Genomic DNA, 16,033 nt, shown 5'->3' with positions numbered 1-16,033 from the left:
TTCTGCTGCCTCTGCTGCTGCTGCTTCTCACTGTCTCTCCCCATCTTCAGGGCCACAGCTCTGTCTCCTGGATATAGGAGGTTCCCAGCACAGGGACTCACGCTCCATCCTAACTTGCCTTTCCCTCCGCCGAGAGTGCCTCTTTTCAAGCCTAGCAGGACGACAGACCTGGTCAGTCCCCTCTTTATGGTTCCACTCACCTCATCTGCATAGTCCCTGCCCCTTGGGCGGTCCATGCACCCAGTTTGTATTTTTAGTAAGCTCTCCAGTCCTCTGGAAACAAAGATGACAAAGCTTTGTCTCACATACTTTGTACTTGTTCTTAAGAGAGGCTGTTCCTTAGAGAAGGAAATCATACTTGGGAAGGTGGAACGTCAGTGAAAGAGAGGAAGACCCTCAACGGGTGGATTGACACAATGACTGCAGCAGTGGGCTTGAGTGTCAGAGATGGTAAGATGGCACAGGACAGGACAGGGCTCTGACGTGTTGTTTGTAGGGTCACTGAATCACACTTGAGAGCACCCAACAGTCTCTTTGCTAAGCCACTCATACCTTATTTGTGTACTACCGCTCTGTCATTTAGTGGCAGTTCTTGGTGGTTCATCAAAGCTGCTGGACACGAGCAGTGCTGTGTGCTCAGGAGGGGTGGGAGGGAGGACAGAGACTCACTCAGGATGGCCGCTGTCTGCAGAGAGCACTTTTCAGACCTAACTTGAGTGATGAACTCTTGTACTTCCTGCAGGTGCTGAAACAATTCAGAAAATGTGCATTGAACTTGACCTGCCTCTGCTCAGAGGGCCCATGGACGCCCCGGGCCTTTAGATCTGTTCATCAGCCCTTTTGTCGTCTTTTTTCCCCCTTTCTTTCTTGTTCTGTACTGTCAAGTCAGATCCAACTGGCACAGGAGGAGATTGCCCCTCCTTCTCCAGCAGAGCATCTGGTTCATCAACCCTTTCTATTGAAAAGAACAAAGCAAAATACGTAGCTTGTTTCAGATGAGAAAGGCTCTGTCAAGCCTGAGAGAATGATGTTTGTAAATAGCACTAGTATGGATGCCATTCTAAAATTTGTAAGTAGTAATATCAGGAAACTAAACTGCATGCAGTGACAACAGCAATATGGGGGAATAATCTTAAAAGGACTGATTGTTGTTAATACCGGAGAGTCAGAACTGACCCATAGGTGACCCTCAGGTGGGTTTTCAGGGTAGTTAATCGCATGGGAGGATTATCATTACATGGACGCTTTGGTAGCTCAGGGATTGTGCAGTCAACCCAAAGGCATGTAGTTCAAATCCACCAGCTGCTCCATGAGAGAAAGAGAGACAGTCTCCTCTCATGTGATTGACTGTCTCTGAAAACCTGCTGGAGGGTCTGCTCTGAGCTGGTTCTGACTCAACCTTACACAGCAACAAACACCATGAGACTAAGAAAACAGACTAGAGAAAAGCCGTCCATTGTCCTGTACACACGTTACTGTTCATTTCCCAGCTTTCTGTGTTGAAAACGTCATTTTCATTTACATTACGGTCAACACTTGTACACATCATCCTAGCTAAGTTAACTCACTTGTGTTTTCTCTAGCATACACACGTGCATTTTTTTCCCTTTCAGAACCATTTGGAAGTGAGTTATGTATATTATGACATTAGACTGCTAAATACCAAAGCACGTATTGCCGAAACTAGAAATGTCACATTAACACACGCAAGGAATTTCATCCTGATAGACTTAGTGCCATATGCATGCTTTGTCACAGTTCCTCACTTGCTCCCAGAATGTTCTTTCTCATTACCTATTTTTTTCCGCCCTGATTCAGGGCCAGTGCAGTATTGTAATTAGTATTGTAGATAGTTTTGTCTTTAGTTGCCTTTGTTCTAGGTAGTTCCCTGCTCTTTTTGTGTGTTTGCCTTCAAGAAAGCGGATCTGTCTCTCTTCTCTTGGAGAAGTAGAGGAAGGCCGTCAAGCACAGGGGTTGACACAGTGATTGCAGCAGTGGGCTGGAGCAGAGCAGGGTTGTGAGGATGGACAGCTCACCTGCTGTCCACAGGGCCGCTATGAGTTCCAGCTGCCTCACAGTGACGTTGTTGCCGGCAGGGCCGTGCGGGCCCTGGGCACTTGGATCCCGTCTGATGCTCAGCCCGTCCCTCTGCAGGGTTTGTGTTCAGTCCCGTAAGGTTGAGTCTTTGAGACCTTGGTGCTTTGTTCTCGCAGCATTCCACCGGGTGAGGGTCCTGCCCGAGTCGTTTGCCGCACTTGTGGCTTCACAACGATTTTTCTGATTCTGTTGTCCCTCCTGTGCGTGTTAGCCAGCACTTTCCTGTTGAACTCTGTGCGCCTTTCCTCGAGCGTCGGGGGGCCTGTACAGAGCCTGGCTATCTTCGTCCTTTCTCGTACTGAGGTTACCTTGGCCTTGACGCAGGGAGCCCTTCCAGGCTTGTTCCTGTAGAGATGACGTCTCCAGTCACCAAGCTCGCCCTTGCTTCCTGGTGAAGACTGCTTCAGGCTCACCTTTCCTGGTCCCAGAAATGTAATCAGTCATTTCTGCAGGAGCCCACTTCCCCTTCGGTAGGGAATGGTGGTGAGATGCCACCAGCTGGTGCCAAGTTCGTTCATCGATGCAGAAGTGCTATTGCTTCTGCACCTTTCCTGTGGGTAACACAAGGACAGGTAGTGTTTTTCATGAAGTCGGAGTGCTTTATTAAGGTTTCCAGAGACTGCTGACGTGCTCTAGAAACCCTTCAGGTCGCCGTCTGTTGAAAAGCTAGGCCTGCGTGTCTGTGAGCGGCATCACACTTCAGCTGTGTCACGTCTCCGCGGTCTTCTCTCCCACAGCCCTCTGAGGGGTTAGGGGTTTGTGTGCTCGCAGGACACGGAGCTCACGAACCTTGCCTCTCTCAGAAGACGGCCTGAAAACTGCATTTCTTTATTGACCTGTGGCCATCCAGGCCTCCCTGACCTGTGGTGACCCTCTGGGAGCCTCCAGGGTTTCTGGGGCCCGTGGGGGCCTTCTCTCCAGAGTGCTGGTGCTCTGTTGTGCAGCCAGCGGTCCATTCACTAGCAGTCATTTCCCATTCAGACCTTGATAGAACGGCTGCTTTGCCGAGGAACCCAGGAAGGTCCTGAGCGGCCCGGAGAAGCAGGGCTTTGTCTCTGCTCATGGCTGAGCCACCATGGGCAGGGCTCAGAGGGGAACATGACAGGTAACCTTGCATCGCCTCACTCACGCGTTAGAGGGGACGAAGCGGATCCCCCGCGGCAGATCCCCCCGCGCAGGCGCTCTTCAGCCCAGATACCTGAAACGCCATCTAGGGGGTTCCAGAGTGCGGTGGGCTGGCTGTGCGTATCATTGGAGTCTGCACATGGGGATCATTTTACAGGGAATGGAGAGGTTTGAGTGTTTCCCATTCAGAGCCAGCCGACTGTGTGGTTCCTGTCTAATGCTGACAACTCTCAGGGTTTTAAGGAATGTCAAGGATAGTGTGAAATGGTCCCATTCAGCCCTACCCTTCGTGTGACTTGGTTCCCCTCCCTTTCCTTGGATGCCCTCAGAGTCTTACCTTCTTGGTACTTCCGAGTGCTGGAATTGCCAAAAGCCAGTGGGCTTTCGTATTTAATGTAGTCCTACAGGAAAGTCGGTCCCGACAGTTCTCGGAGTCTGTATGACCTAAGCGGGTTTTCTGGAGCCCGCTGCTCGTGTGTTGGTCCTTCATGCCGAAGGGCTGTCGGAGCTTCCAGGGACGCTTACGTGGGGAGCGGCTTAAACTTCTTCAGTGTTTTTAATTAGAAAATACATTGCGAGCCACTGTGTAAGATTTATCTGTAATGGAATTCAGAATGTTTTTGCATGAGAGAGGACTAGATAAATACAGAAAAATGCGTTAAGATCTGTGATCAATTTTTGGTTACTTATCATGAAAGGTATAAATCTTTGTGACAGTGGTGTCTCTGGTGACTGCCCGCCATCTGTTGGAAGGGTGATTTCTGTTCCCTTGAGCTGCACGTTTGTGTAGGCCCGTCTGGACACTTGTTCTCTTGTCACCTGTGGTCTGGTTCTCCGTCATGGCCATGACTTCATCACAGTAGCTCTTGAGTCAGCGGCGTGTACTTTGGAGCAGAGCTGTGCTCCATCCCGTGTCGGCGGCCTGTTCTCAGTAGATTGTCAGGCCTTTCTCAGAGGCCCTCCGAGTGCATCAACTGCCCAGCTTCCCAGTCTGCAGCCGAGAGCTCCAAGTGTGTGTGTCATCCAGGGACTCCACTGTTAACACCAGGTGGAAACCTACTCCTGTGTTTCAGGATTGTTTAAACTATTCTTATTCCTTTTTTCATATAAACTTTAAGTAAAATATCGGTGATTGGGATTTTGATATAAATGACATTTTGTCAGATTGGAGAGAATTGATCTTCTAATCCATGAAACTGTATCTTAATTTTTTTTTCCCCCATCAAGGCTTGAGATGCAAGGACAAAGCTAGCTGTTACGCAGCATGTTGACGTGTATTAAGAGCTGGACTTATTCCCCAGAGAATACCATGCCTGTCATTGGGTCTGTGTTGACATCCTTTGTCTTTCTTTGACACACCAATGTGCAGGCTTACGAGAGGAGGTTTCCCACCTGTCCTTTGATCCCAATGTTCGTGGACAGCGACACTGTGAGTGAATTCAAGAGTGAAGACGGAGCCATCCACGTGATTGAGCGGCGCTGCAAACTGGACATAGATGCGCCCCGGCTCTTGAAGAAGGTAACGTCCCCAACAGGCGGATCTGGGCTTGCTGCTTCTGTCGTGTTTTGGGGGCCCTAACTTTTTTCTTTCTCTTTCTTTCTTTAAAGATTGCAGGAGTCGATTATGTTTATTTTATCCAGAAAAACTCGCTGAACTCTCGGGAACGTACTTTGCACATCGAGGCCTACAATGAGACGTTCTCTAACCGGGTCATCATTAATGAGCACTGCTGCTACACGGTGAGCTGGGCGCCTCCGCGGCAGGCGTGCATGCCGGCTCTGGCGTGCTGGCCACCGTGCCCGCAGGGCTCCGTCACACAGTGTCCCCCGGACGTGGGGGCGGGGGGTAGCGGGGGTGTGTGTGTATGTGTGTGTGTGTGTGTGTGTGTGGCAGGCACGTTGCGTTGTTGGTCTCCTCAGTACCTTCTGAGGCTGTGAGTTAGAGTTACTGTTTCTTTAGAATGCCACTTCTCTGGCCTGAGTCGGACACTTTAGAAAAATCTACTGACGGACTCGAGAGAATGATAGAGCAGAGCAGGAGCTGCGATCTGCCCGTCCTCCCTGCTCACTGCCCTCTTTCCAGATCTTTCTGTGACTAGATAGTTAGGCTGCTCTCACAGGTCCCTGTTGTGTTCTGAACCCCAAACCCAAACGCACTGCTCTGAGTCCGACCCACTGCTCTGAGTCTGTTCAGGCTCACACAGTGTGTACTGTATTGTGTGGGTTTTTATTATTTGTGTGTGTGTACCGTCAAATCAGATCTGACTGGTACAGGAGGAGATTGTTCCTCCTTCTCCAGCAGAGCATCTGGTAGATTTGAACCGTGCACCTCTAGGATTGCAGTACACCTTCTTGCCACTAGGCCACCAGAGCTCGCTGGTGTGTACTGTATTGTTACATACATGGGATTGTTGCACCCACACAAGTTACATGCATACAAGCAACTCCTCTCTTGCTCGTAATACTGGTAATACAGGGTTTGCACAGCTTGCAAAACGTCAGCTAATGTGCACATTGTTTGCATACAAAATGCAGCAGTGTCAGCACACAGTCCAAAGGGTCTAGTGCGTGTGTCCGGTCAGTCGATTCTCTGCGCTCAAAACCTCACAGGGTCTCATGTTCCCTGCAAAGAAATGCCCAGTGCTAACAATGACCCATAGAGCTTCCCTCGTCCTCACCGACACCCACCTGCTTACACTCACACGCTCTCTCACGCAGACATGCACATGCACACTGTCGTCACTCCCCTCACGTCATTGTGCACAGTCCACCTTGTTCTTCCTGGTCCTGCAGCTGCCTTTTCTACACGTGCCCCTCCTCCAACCACAGGGCACTTCCCTGGCCCTTCAGTCCACTCACACCCCCCTCTGCCCCTTACCTTCTGTCACCTGCTGACCTCGCAGCCCACCCTGTGAGCCCTGCTCTGCCTTTTCCGTTTCCCAGAGCCCCAGCCTCTGATACCTGACGAGCCACTTCCTGTGCTTGTGGCCGACGGCCTCCCTGTCTGGGCAGTCAGTGTAGCTCAGTGAGGCCTCTGCTGATTCGTAATGGAGGACGCGCCTGTCACACTCACACCAGGGAGTGAGCACGAAGCTCTCCTGTAGCCACTGTCAGAACACGCGGGGAGCCCTGGCCTCCTGGGGAAAGCTTTGAGCTGCTAACTGAAGAGTTGTGGGTTCAAACCCACCATCTGCTCCTCGGGAGAAGGATGCGGTAGTCTCCTTCTTGTGAAGATTTACAGCCTTGGAAGCCCCGTGGGCAGTCCTCTGTGCGTCAGGGCCTCTCTGAGTTTTAATTGACACAGCACAGTGAGGGGGTGAGAATATTTGGGGAGGTGTGTGTATTTCTTCATCTCCCATGTCCTGTTTGTCCGTGGTTTCATGATAACATCCTTGGTGAATTAGTGCCCTCCTCTGGTTGACGGGGGAGCAGAGCGGTGATCTCTGTCGCACGTCCAGTAAACGAGAATGCTTTCTCTTGTATCCACAGGTTCACCCTGAAAATGAAGACTGGACCTGTTTTGAACAGTCTGCAAGCTTAGATATTAAATCTTTCTTTGGTTTTGAAAGTACAGTAGAAAAAATTGCAATGAAACAGTATACCAGCAATATTAAAAAAGTGAGTCTACCTTGAGCTTGTCCGGGAAGGGGTGGATAGCAGTCCTCTGAGAGTGCCCAAGATAGCAGCCTTCCTGGAAGACTGGGACTGGTTGACCAGCAATTCCCAGCCATCACTTGGAGAACTGCTGTCCCAGGAGGAGGTGGTGGGCAGGTGCCGAGGGTGCTCCTACCTGTTAGAAGGGGTAAGAGCTGCTGGCCTCCCCAGAGGAAGTGAGGGTTGGGGTGAGGCAGCAACCCCAGCTCCCTCCTCAGATCTGCAGGTGGGAGCCCTGTGTCCTGAGGGATTTTCTGGGTGTCCCAGGCTCCCACACCTTGGGTGGTGTCACCCATAGAAGACTCCCTCTTCCTGCTCTTGCTCACGTTGGTGTAGGGTTGCTGTGGGGACATGGCTGACAGGCTGCGTGTTCTCTGTAAGGGCCGCTTCTCTCTTCACTGCTGGGCTTGGGTGACTTTACATCAAGACTTAGAGCGTACTGAGCACAGTGGACTGAAGTACAAGTGCTTGTTGTCCATCTGGGAAAATTCCTTCTCTTTAAATTACCAGTGTCCACGTTTTACTTATTTATTTAATGCAACGGCTTTGTTTCATGACATTAAAGACTTTCATCGTTTTAGATAACACTTCTAGACCTTTGAAAAAACAGAACTAAAATAAATAAAATTTGATTTGTTTTCTGTATTGATGTGTATTTTTAAAAGCCATTGGAGAACGAATAAGGCAGATGTTGCCCAGGTATTACCCTTGAGCTTGGCTTTGTTTTCAAGGGAAAGGAGATCATCGAATACTACCTCCGTCAGCTCGAGGAGGAAGGCATCACCTCTGTGCCTCGCTGGACCCCGCCCTCCCTGGAGCCCTCCTTTGAGACCTTGTCCTCCTGCAAGAAACAGGCATCGTCCCTGACCGTTGTCACTGCTGACACCACCGTGGCAGAAGGGCTGGGCAGTGAGGCCCTCAGCAATGCCACTGGGGCTCCTGAGCTGGTGGTGGGAACCCCTGAAGGTAGGTGTGGAAGGAACTGTCTTCTTAGAGCACGCCTTCATAAGTTGTTATTGTTGGGTGTGATGTGTCCCCCTCTCGGGTGGATGCGGCTGTGTCCAAGCGGAGTGCTGGCCCAGGTGGCTGCCAGTGGCTGGGTGTTTAGAAGTGATTCACACGGCCTTTCTTCTGAGGAACCTGCGGATGGACTTGAACCTCATCCTTCTGGTTAGCAATTGAGCAAGTTCATGATCTGTGCTAGTCAGGGACTCCAGCAGGGCTGCACCATGGTGACTGGCATTTTCCAGAGGGAAATGATGTCACCCGTTCTCTCTCAGCAGTGGTAATTCGATACCACCTCCCCAGCTGGGAAAGTGGTTCTCGAGACGGAAAAGTCCTAGCTCTGCCTTGTGGAGCACAGATCTGTGCAGCTGTTGCTCTCCACTCCTGATGACTCACGTGACGGAACTGCCCAGGCAGGGCTTCCAGGCAGGATCTTAGGGAGGCAGAGAGCCAGGTCTTCTGTGGAGCTCCTGGGTGGATATGAACACTTAACCGTGGCACCTCCAGGCTCTAACAGGTAAACTGCTGTTGCTGTGTGCTGTCGAGTCAGAATCGACTCGCAGCTGACCCTTCAGTGAGCTTTCAGAGACATTAAGTCATCTGGAAGGAAAAGGGCTGTGTCCTTTCTGGTTACTTTACGGTTCTTGGTTCCTTGTGGCGTTAGGTAAGGTCTAAGAGAAAATCTCTTATTTCTGACTTTGCTTCCAGCTTATGACACATTCCTTTTCTTTTCTCTGAAAATGAAGCAAGTTAATTTTAGTTCAAACGGCAGGAAGGGGAATGTCTGAGGTCCTTCTTATGGGGAGACCAGGAATGCTGGGGGCCTTCCCTAGTGAATGAACAGTAATAGGGGAGCTGCCTCCCGGGAGTTACAGCAGTGAACACCATGGGCACCAGGCCTCCTCTGGGGCCACGGTTGACATGCCATGGTCCGGACACAAAGGATTGCAGTGGAAATCTTCCTAGGGTGCTCTGGAAGAAAGGCTTGGCAATCTCCTTCTGAAAACCCACCGCTGTTTAGAACCCTCTAGGGTACAGTCACCGTAGGCCACATGTGGGCAACATTGTTTCAAGATTGTTTCCTGTGCAACATTGTCCTTGGCAGTGTATGAACATCTCCAGTCACCCAGGAATGGCTCTTGGAAATGCTTCAGATTCTCCTTTGATGACCTGAGTTAATTGAGCTGGCTTGGTAACCTGCCTGGGTCCACAGCAGGCCATGAGCCCAGGTGGTCGCTCTCAGCTCTGGTCTGCAGCCCCAGTGTTCTGCTGCCTTGTCTATCAGAACACGTTTGTGCACACACATGCCTGCAGCATGTACAAACCCATACAGACCATGTCTTCTAATGACAGGAGGAGCATGCCCACCATGGAAGGTTTAGAGTGTAAGAGACTCCCGCTACCTCAGTGTTCGCAAGGCTGGCTGTGTGTCATTCTCCCGTCCTTCCCGTCTGTCTCCCTCTCTGAACCTCTGATGGTTCACCCCAGCATTTGCAAGGCTGGCTGTGTGTCGTTCTCCCATCCTTCCCTAGCTTTCTCCCTCTCTGAACCTCTGATGGTTCACCCCAGCATTTGCAAGGCTGGCTGTGTGTCGTTCTCCCATCCTTCCCTAGCTTTCTCCCTCTCTGAACCTCTGATGGGTGGCAGGAATTTGAGCGGCTGTGGATACATCTTTCTTTTGGCCTCGTGACATTTTTTTTTTTTGCTGCATGGCATCTTTCTTTTCGTGTATGTACCATCAAATCAAATCTAACTGGCACAGGAGGAAATTGCCCTTTCTTCTCCAACAGAGAATCTGGTGGATTTGAACCACATACCTCTGGTGTTGCAGTTCAGCTCCTTGCCACTAGGCCACCAAAGCTCCCTCCTCTGCATGGCATCTTTCAGGCCTCATTCTCACAGGCTGGGGCAGTGGGTGATAGCTCAGTCCAGAATAGATGTCTGTCTCCTTGCCTCTAGAACCCCTTCCTAGGGCTTTGTTTTTTTTAAATAGAAATGTTTCTATTTTAATTAATCTTTCTTTTACTGTTGAGTGAAAGTTTGCAAAGCATGTTGGTTTTTATTCATTCTCTCTCTAAATGAAGATGGCTATTAACTGCCTGTTATATCTGACGTGAAGAGCGTTAGGGTCGGGGGAGAGAGCAGGCACTGACTCAGGTGACCCTGCTGTCTGGCCGGGATCTTCCTGTCAGAAACTCCGCGGGCTGAGTGCTGTCTCCGGTTGCGTGCACCTCCAGGAACCAGAACCACATAGTCACAGAACTTTGCTCTCACGCTCTGGGTTCTCGGTGACACCCTTAAACTTGGGCTGTCAATAACCCCGAGTGCCTTCTGTTCCAGACAAATTAGACGCAGACTACATCAAGCGGTATCTGGGTGACCTGACGCCCCTTCAGGAGAGCTGCCTCATCCGGCTTCGCCAGTGGCTCCAGGAGACCCACAAGGGCAAGGTGAGACTCACCCCTTGTGCAACAGCCCCTCGGCCTGAGGACGTGGGGTCCTTGCGTCCACAGCGACCGAGTGTGCAGGGCCTGGACCTGGGCATGCCGCCCACCTCAGAGGGCCCGTCGCTGCTGTGACGGCTCACCGGACGCTGCCCTGCAGAATAATTGGTTACAGGTTTTCTAGATTTTACCGAGGTTGGTTGAGGCTCAAGACATCTCAACAGTTTGGTGTCAAGGAACACAACCGCATTGTGCTCTCTGTTTATACATGTTCATTTTTAGAAGGTTTTCAGTTCACAGACCATTTATGCAGAGATTAGCAAGATTGGAGCTTTCATTTTGAGAGTTTTAGAGGGGGGCTGAATTTTTTACCTTAGAAGATTCCATTTCTGTGTAAAGACTTTCCTTAATGGGAAGAAGCTCAGTGGTTAAAGTACTCAGGGGCTAATTGAAAGGTTGGTGAACCCACTGGCCACCTCTCGGGAGAAAGATGTGCACCCTGCACCCATGAAGACTGTCCTCGGAAACTCCATGGACAGTGCTGCTGTCCTCCAGGGTTGCGGGGAGTCCAGACCGACCTGGGGGAACAGGTGGAGTTGATGTCCCGGGGGAGCGGTGGCTGGTGGTGAGCAGAGCTGGGCTGTGTGTCCAGTTCCAGGCATCATTCATTCATAGGAAGCTAGCGCTGCCTCCAGGCAGTCCACTCGGATTTGGATAGTTGTGGTTCGGAGGGACCAAATCCCTGAGGCCTGTGGTGTAACAGTGGGCCTGAAAGCTGCCTCTGTCCTGGCAGCTGCCCGTGCTGTGCCCTCCCGTGGGCAGATCCCCTGGCTGCCCTGTGCCACCCTGTGCTGCACGTGAGGAAACAGAGGCACAGTCTAGTGAGCGTGCACGTCGGCGGGAACTTAGGCCGTTTGGTTCCAGAGGCCACACTCTTAATGCCTGTGCGCGATGACCATGTGACAGCACGGCCACGTTTGTGGTCATGGTTTTGCGTGGACTGGTGAGCAGGGTTGTCCTCCCACCCTCCTGGTCCCTGTGGAGAGATGACATGCCAGTGACACGTGTGTGAGCCAGTGGCCGTCGAGCAGGCGCTGACTCTGAAGGGGCGTCCGGGTAGTCCTGGCTTGTTCTGTGTTGAGGGCGGCCAGCCTGCGGAGGGCCGGTGGTGGTCCTGGAGAGCTCCTGCGGGTTCCCGGTGCCGCCAGCACTGGCAGAAGCAGGGGCACCTTGTTGTTTGGTCAGGTTTTATTTCAGTGAGTGAGTGCTGAGAGAAGTGGGTGCTCGGTCCTCACAGACCCTCAGTGCCATGGTTTCTTTGTTCCTCTGAAGCGAATGTGCAGCGCCAGCAGGATTATTCAGACTATTTGTGCTGCTATCCTGAAGCATTGGGGAGATTTTGCTGGTAACAGCTAATTAAGTGCTTTTAAATAGCGGAATGCGCTCACTCTTGCTGAGTGGGAGTTTGGAAATCTGATTCCCTTAGCAACTTGGTCTTTTTGTCTCTTAGCAACTTTGCCATTGCTTTTCTCTGATGCAGCTGTAACTGAAGTACCACAAGGAGAGGGCTTTAACAAACAAAAATTGATTCTCCCAGAACGTCGGAGGTTAGTGCCCGAGGTTAGGGCAGCAGTTCTAGGGGAGATCACTCTCTTGGTCTCTGTTGGCTCGGGGCACGTAGCAGGCAGCCTTTGTCTCCTTGCCCGTCACGATCCCCCCTGGAGAGTGCCCTGTGCCTGGCATCGCTCTTCCTGGGACGAGATCTGCTTCCACCTCTTTGGTGTCAGGTCCTTCTCTCACCTCCCTTCTCTTTCCTCTCCTGTGAGAGAGTCACCTGATTGGCTGCTCATAGCAGCTCCGACCCTGATGTGATTGCATCATCATAGAGTTGGCAAACCACTGAGAATCGTGGCCCAGCTAAGTTACCACCTCAGCTGGGAGACAGGTTCGTCTGTGACAACGTGTCTCTCTTTTCTTAGATCCCAAAAGATGAGCACATCCTGCGGTTCCTGCGTGCCCGGGACTTCAATATTGACAAAGCCAGAGAGGTCATGTGTCAGTCTCTGACCTGGCGGAAGCAGCACCAGGTCGACTACATCCTGGACACCTGGAACCCCCCGCAGGTGCTTCAGGACTACTACGCCGGGGGCTGGCACCACCACGATAAAGGTAACTCATGCTCTTGACACTATCCTGGGCTGCCTGAGTGTCAGCCTGCACGGGTCAGTGACCACCTACCAGGAGAACAAGTGGTGGTCCCCCTTCCTGATTTAGAACAAGCCGCCTCCAATCTCTGCCACGTCTAAGGCAGCTGGAGTGAACGCCTCCACCCCATAAGGAAAGTCCTCCTGGGTAGCCCGTGTCTGTTCCTCCCCCGTGCACATTACCTGCTGGCCTTTGTGAGGAGACGCCCGCTGTGGCCTCCTGAACCCTGTCTGGTCTGGGGTGTGGAGGAGCGTGCTCCCTGCGGTGCATTGTGGGAGCAGGGCCGTTCTGTGACCGGCAAGCTTCAGAGCCTGCGATTCTGCAGCGCAGGGAGGGCTGGCCACTCTGGGGGAGCAGCAGAGTCCATCCAGGGCCCGTGTAGCTGGGATGAGGACCTGAGGACATTGTGTCCTGCACTGGATCCTCCCGTCACGGTGGGCGCCCTGTTTCCTGATTCTGGGCTTGACTGTGAGCAGATGGAGTGGGAAGGCTGGGACAGCTCCCCACCTCGGAACAGACCCTTTAAGGGCTAGACAGGGTTCCCATTCATCTTTTGATTTTCTCCAGATTCTCTGTAGCTTTATTAACTTTTACTGAGAGCAAGTAATATTTCTGTTTGTTCCACTTTGTGAGTCTTAGAAGATTGAAGCTTAATAGTGAGGCATTCACGGGTGGGTCTTGTGAAAAGTGTCAGCCTTGACTAAGATTTGGGGCACAGAACCTTTTGTCTTAAGTAGGAATAACTGAGAGCCAGCTTCTGGTGGGAGGTGTTGGGTCCTGCAGCGTACAGCAGAAAACAAGTCTCTGTGTGGTCCACGCACATTCTGTCTGCGACTCTTCTGAGCCCTGAGAGGCAGGAGTCGGGGTGCCCTGGATACTCCCTGGTCACAGGATCGTTTTCTGCTTGTGAAGCTGGTTGTGGTGTCGACTGTTTGTGACGAGCTAGGCTCCTCTTCCTCTGTCCACTAGACTTCCAGGTCATAAGGAAGTAGGTCCCGAGCTTACTGAAATTATGGCTAAAGACTTCCAGAAAGTTCTCATTTATGCTTGATCGTTAGTTATGAACTAAAAATCTTGCCATGAACCTTTTGGTAATTGAAGAAATGAACATGAGGCAAAATTCCGTTCATGGGAGAGTGTGGCTGATCTGCTGTTCCCTGCTTTGCAGAGAGCACTCACTAATCAGCCCCTTGGTGGTTGGAGTGATGGGGTTCCTCCCCATCCTGCCCCTCCCCTGGTCCCAGATCTCTTCCCAGACCCTGGCACCCCTCCCCCAGTGGAGGGCTGTGTGCTGCAGTCCTCTCGTCTTCATTGCACTTTGGGGGCAAGTGTGAGACACCCCCCCACAGGAGCCAGTTGCTGCGTCCTTCTCTGTAGGAGAGAGATTGATGCTCATCCAGAATCCTGAGAGCAAGCGCACCTCCTCCTGACCACTGCGAGGTCCCTGTAGCCCCCTTGCTAACCGTCCACTTCCTTTCTCCCCAAGATGGGCGGCCCCTCTACGTGCTCCGGCTGGGACAGATGGACACCAAGGGCTTGGTGCGCGCCCTGGGCGAGGAGGCGCTGCTGAGATACGTGAGTGTATCCTGCGGACATGGGGGGAGGACACAGGGATCGTGCAAGCTTGGGGCGGGCTGGGGGTGGCGCGCTCAGGACCACAGTGGAGCTTGATTGTTCTGTGGGAAGATGTCTCTGCTGAGAGAAACCCATGAACAGTCAAACGACAGGAAAGGACCAGAGGAATGTGTCTGACGGGATGTGCCGGTGCAGGGGGTTGGTGTTAGAGTGGCAGCCCGAGGTCGACAGCTTCCGTAACGGCCGCAGCCTGGACAGCTGTCCTTTGGGCTTCCCAAGGCTGTGACTCCCTACCCTTGGTAAGTTGTGTGAAAGCCAAACAGCCAGAAGACACAGACGTTCATAAATGCAGTGTATTAAAGATTGGGGACTACTTACATTGGCTTTGTTTAGAAAGGAAAATCTGTTTATTTACCTAGATGAGATCAGGCTATTCATGTATTTAAAAGACTGCAAAAGACCACACAACAGTTGTCACTTTTTTACAATGGAAGCTTCAGGAAACAAGGGGATATCGATCAGAACAACTGTTGGGGCTCCTTCTGAGTTGGGGCCTCCCTCCACACCCCCAGTCCAGCTCTGCCCCAGATCCAGGGATGTCACCTCCTGTCAGAGCTCGGCCTTGACTTGAGCTCAGTGTCTTGTCTGGCCAGTCACCGTCTCCCATGCCATCTCTGCAGCGTCGGGGCAGTTCCTTTCCTTCTTTAACTGAAGACATGTAAAGCTGAAAGGCACGGAGACCTGGTGGCCTACTAGCAGGGGGCTAAAGTGCAATCCCAAAGGCACATGGTTCAAATCTACCAGCTGCTCCATGGGAGAAGGTTGGGCGGTTTCCTCCCATGTGATTACTGCCTCTGAAAACCCGCCGGAGGGTCAGCTATGGGTCAGTTTTGACCTGATGGTATAACACAACAACAACACAGCTGAAAGGCACATCTGACTTCCACTGAGGACACTGTTTGTTAGTTGTCCCCTGCCATGTCTGTGCATACGTGTTACACGTGTGTCAGTGATGCAGACAGGTGGGGACAGGAAGGGCTGGCTGCCCGCGGCCTCTCGCTGTGCGTTGAGTGTGTGCAGCCTGCCCTTCTCTGGTGGCAGCACACGCTAGTGTTCCCACGCTCAGCACACACTTCGGTTCTGTTCCAAACGTTTGTTCTGAAGACAAAGCCAAAGAGCCTGTCTCCCCCGCTCATCTGGCACCTTCTCTGAGCTGTTACCATACTTGGGGGATTTCCTGTGCTGAGGATGAGGGTGTTTGTTTCCCTTTGAGAGAAAGCACTCTGGCGGTGATGCACTCTGTGTACGTGACTGTGGCAGGAGATTGGAATAACGTTTGCTGGGGCTGCGTGCCCGCCTGTGATGTTCTGTGTGGAGGTCACTCGACATCACAGCTCCGTACAGGGATGCTCTCTCTCAGACTGACCCTGGTCATTTCTGGCCTCTCTCTCTCAGGTTCTGTCCATCAACGAGGAAGGGCTGCGACGGTGTGAGGAAAACACAAAGGTCTTCGGCCGGCCTATCAGGTAGATGCGGCATTTTTCTTTTCTTCCAGCTCATTTGAAAATACGAGTGAAGTGTGTCTGGTTGATTTTGGGAACCCAAGTCAGTAAGTTTGTCTTCCGTCATGTTCCAGCTGGCAGCATGATCCTGAGGACAGAGCCAGGTTCTGGTGTTTCTCCCTCCCTGGAACCCAGGGAGCAGCTCTAATGCAGTGTGACAGCGGTCACGTGCAGGCACACGTGCGTGTGCACACACCCCGACTCCCGGGTCTGCTTGATGCGCACAGTCCTCGAGGCTCAGGGCTGCAGCACTGTTTCCGGCATGCTCGCCACACACACACACACGCACACCACCTCTCTGGTCTGGGACACACACACACACACACCCCACCTCTCTGGTCTGGGACACACACACACACACACACA

General features: G+C 52.0%; 1 protein-coding gene across 1 annotated transcript in view; it reads left to right on the top strand.

Annotated features, from left to right (window-relative positions):
- SEC14L1 (SEC14-like 1 (S. cerevisiae)) overlaps positions 1-16,033 on the top strand; it is a 58,029-nt gene that overhangs the window by 33,487 nt on the left and 8,509 nt on the right. Inside the window, exons 2-9 of the mRNA XM_006886177.1 lie at positions 4,592-4,741; positions 4,831-4,962; positions 6,712-6,840; positions 7,608-7,842; positions 10,222-10,331; positions 12,305-12,494; positions 14,017-14,105; positions 15,561-15,631. Coding sequence (XP_006886239.1) covers positions 4,592-4,741; positions 4,831-4,962; positions 6,712-6,840; positions 7,608-7,842; positions 10,222-10,331; positions 12,305-12,494; positions 14,017-14,105; positions 15,561-15,631 — 1,106 coding nt within the window. The remainder of the gene's footprint in view (positions 1-4,591; positions 4,742-4,830; positions 4,963-6,711; positions 6,841-7,607; positions 7,843-10,221; positions 10,332-12,304; positions 12,495-14,016; positions 14,106-15,560; positions 15,632-16,033) is intronic.

The sequence above is a fragment of the Elephantulus edwardii genome, unplaced genomic scaffold (genome assembly GCF_000299155.1).
Source record: "Elephantulus edwardii isolate Elephantulus edwardi_28Jun2011 unplaced genomic scaffold, EleEdw1.0 scaffold00048, whole genome shotgun sequence".
In the NCBI taxonomy this organism is placed as follows: domain Eukaryota; kingdom Metazoa; phylum Chordata; class Mammalia; order Macroscelidea; family Macroscelididae; genus Elephantulus; species Elephantulus edwardii.
Note: the sequence above shows the minus strand (reverse complement) of the source record. Positions and strands in the feature narration are given on the sequence as shown.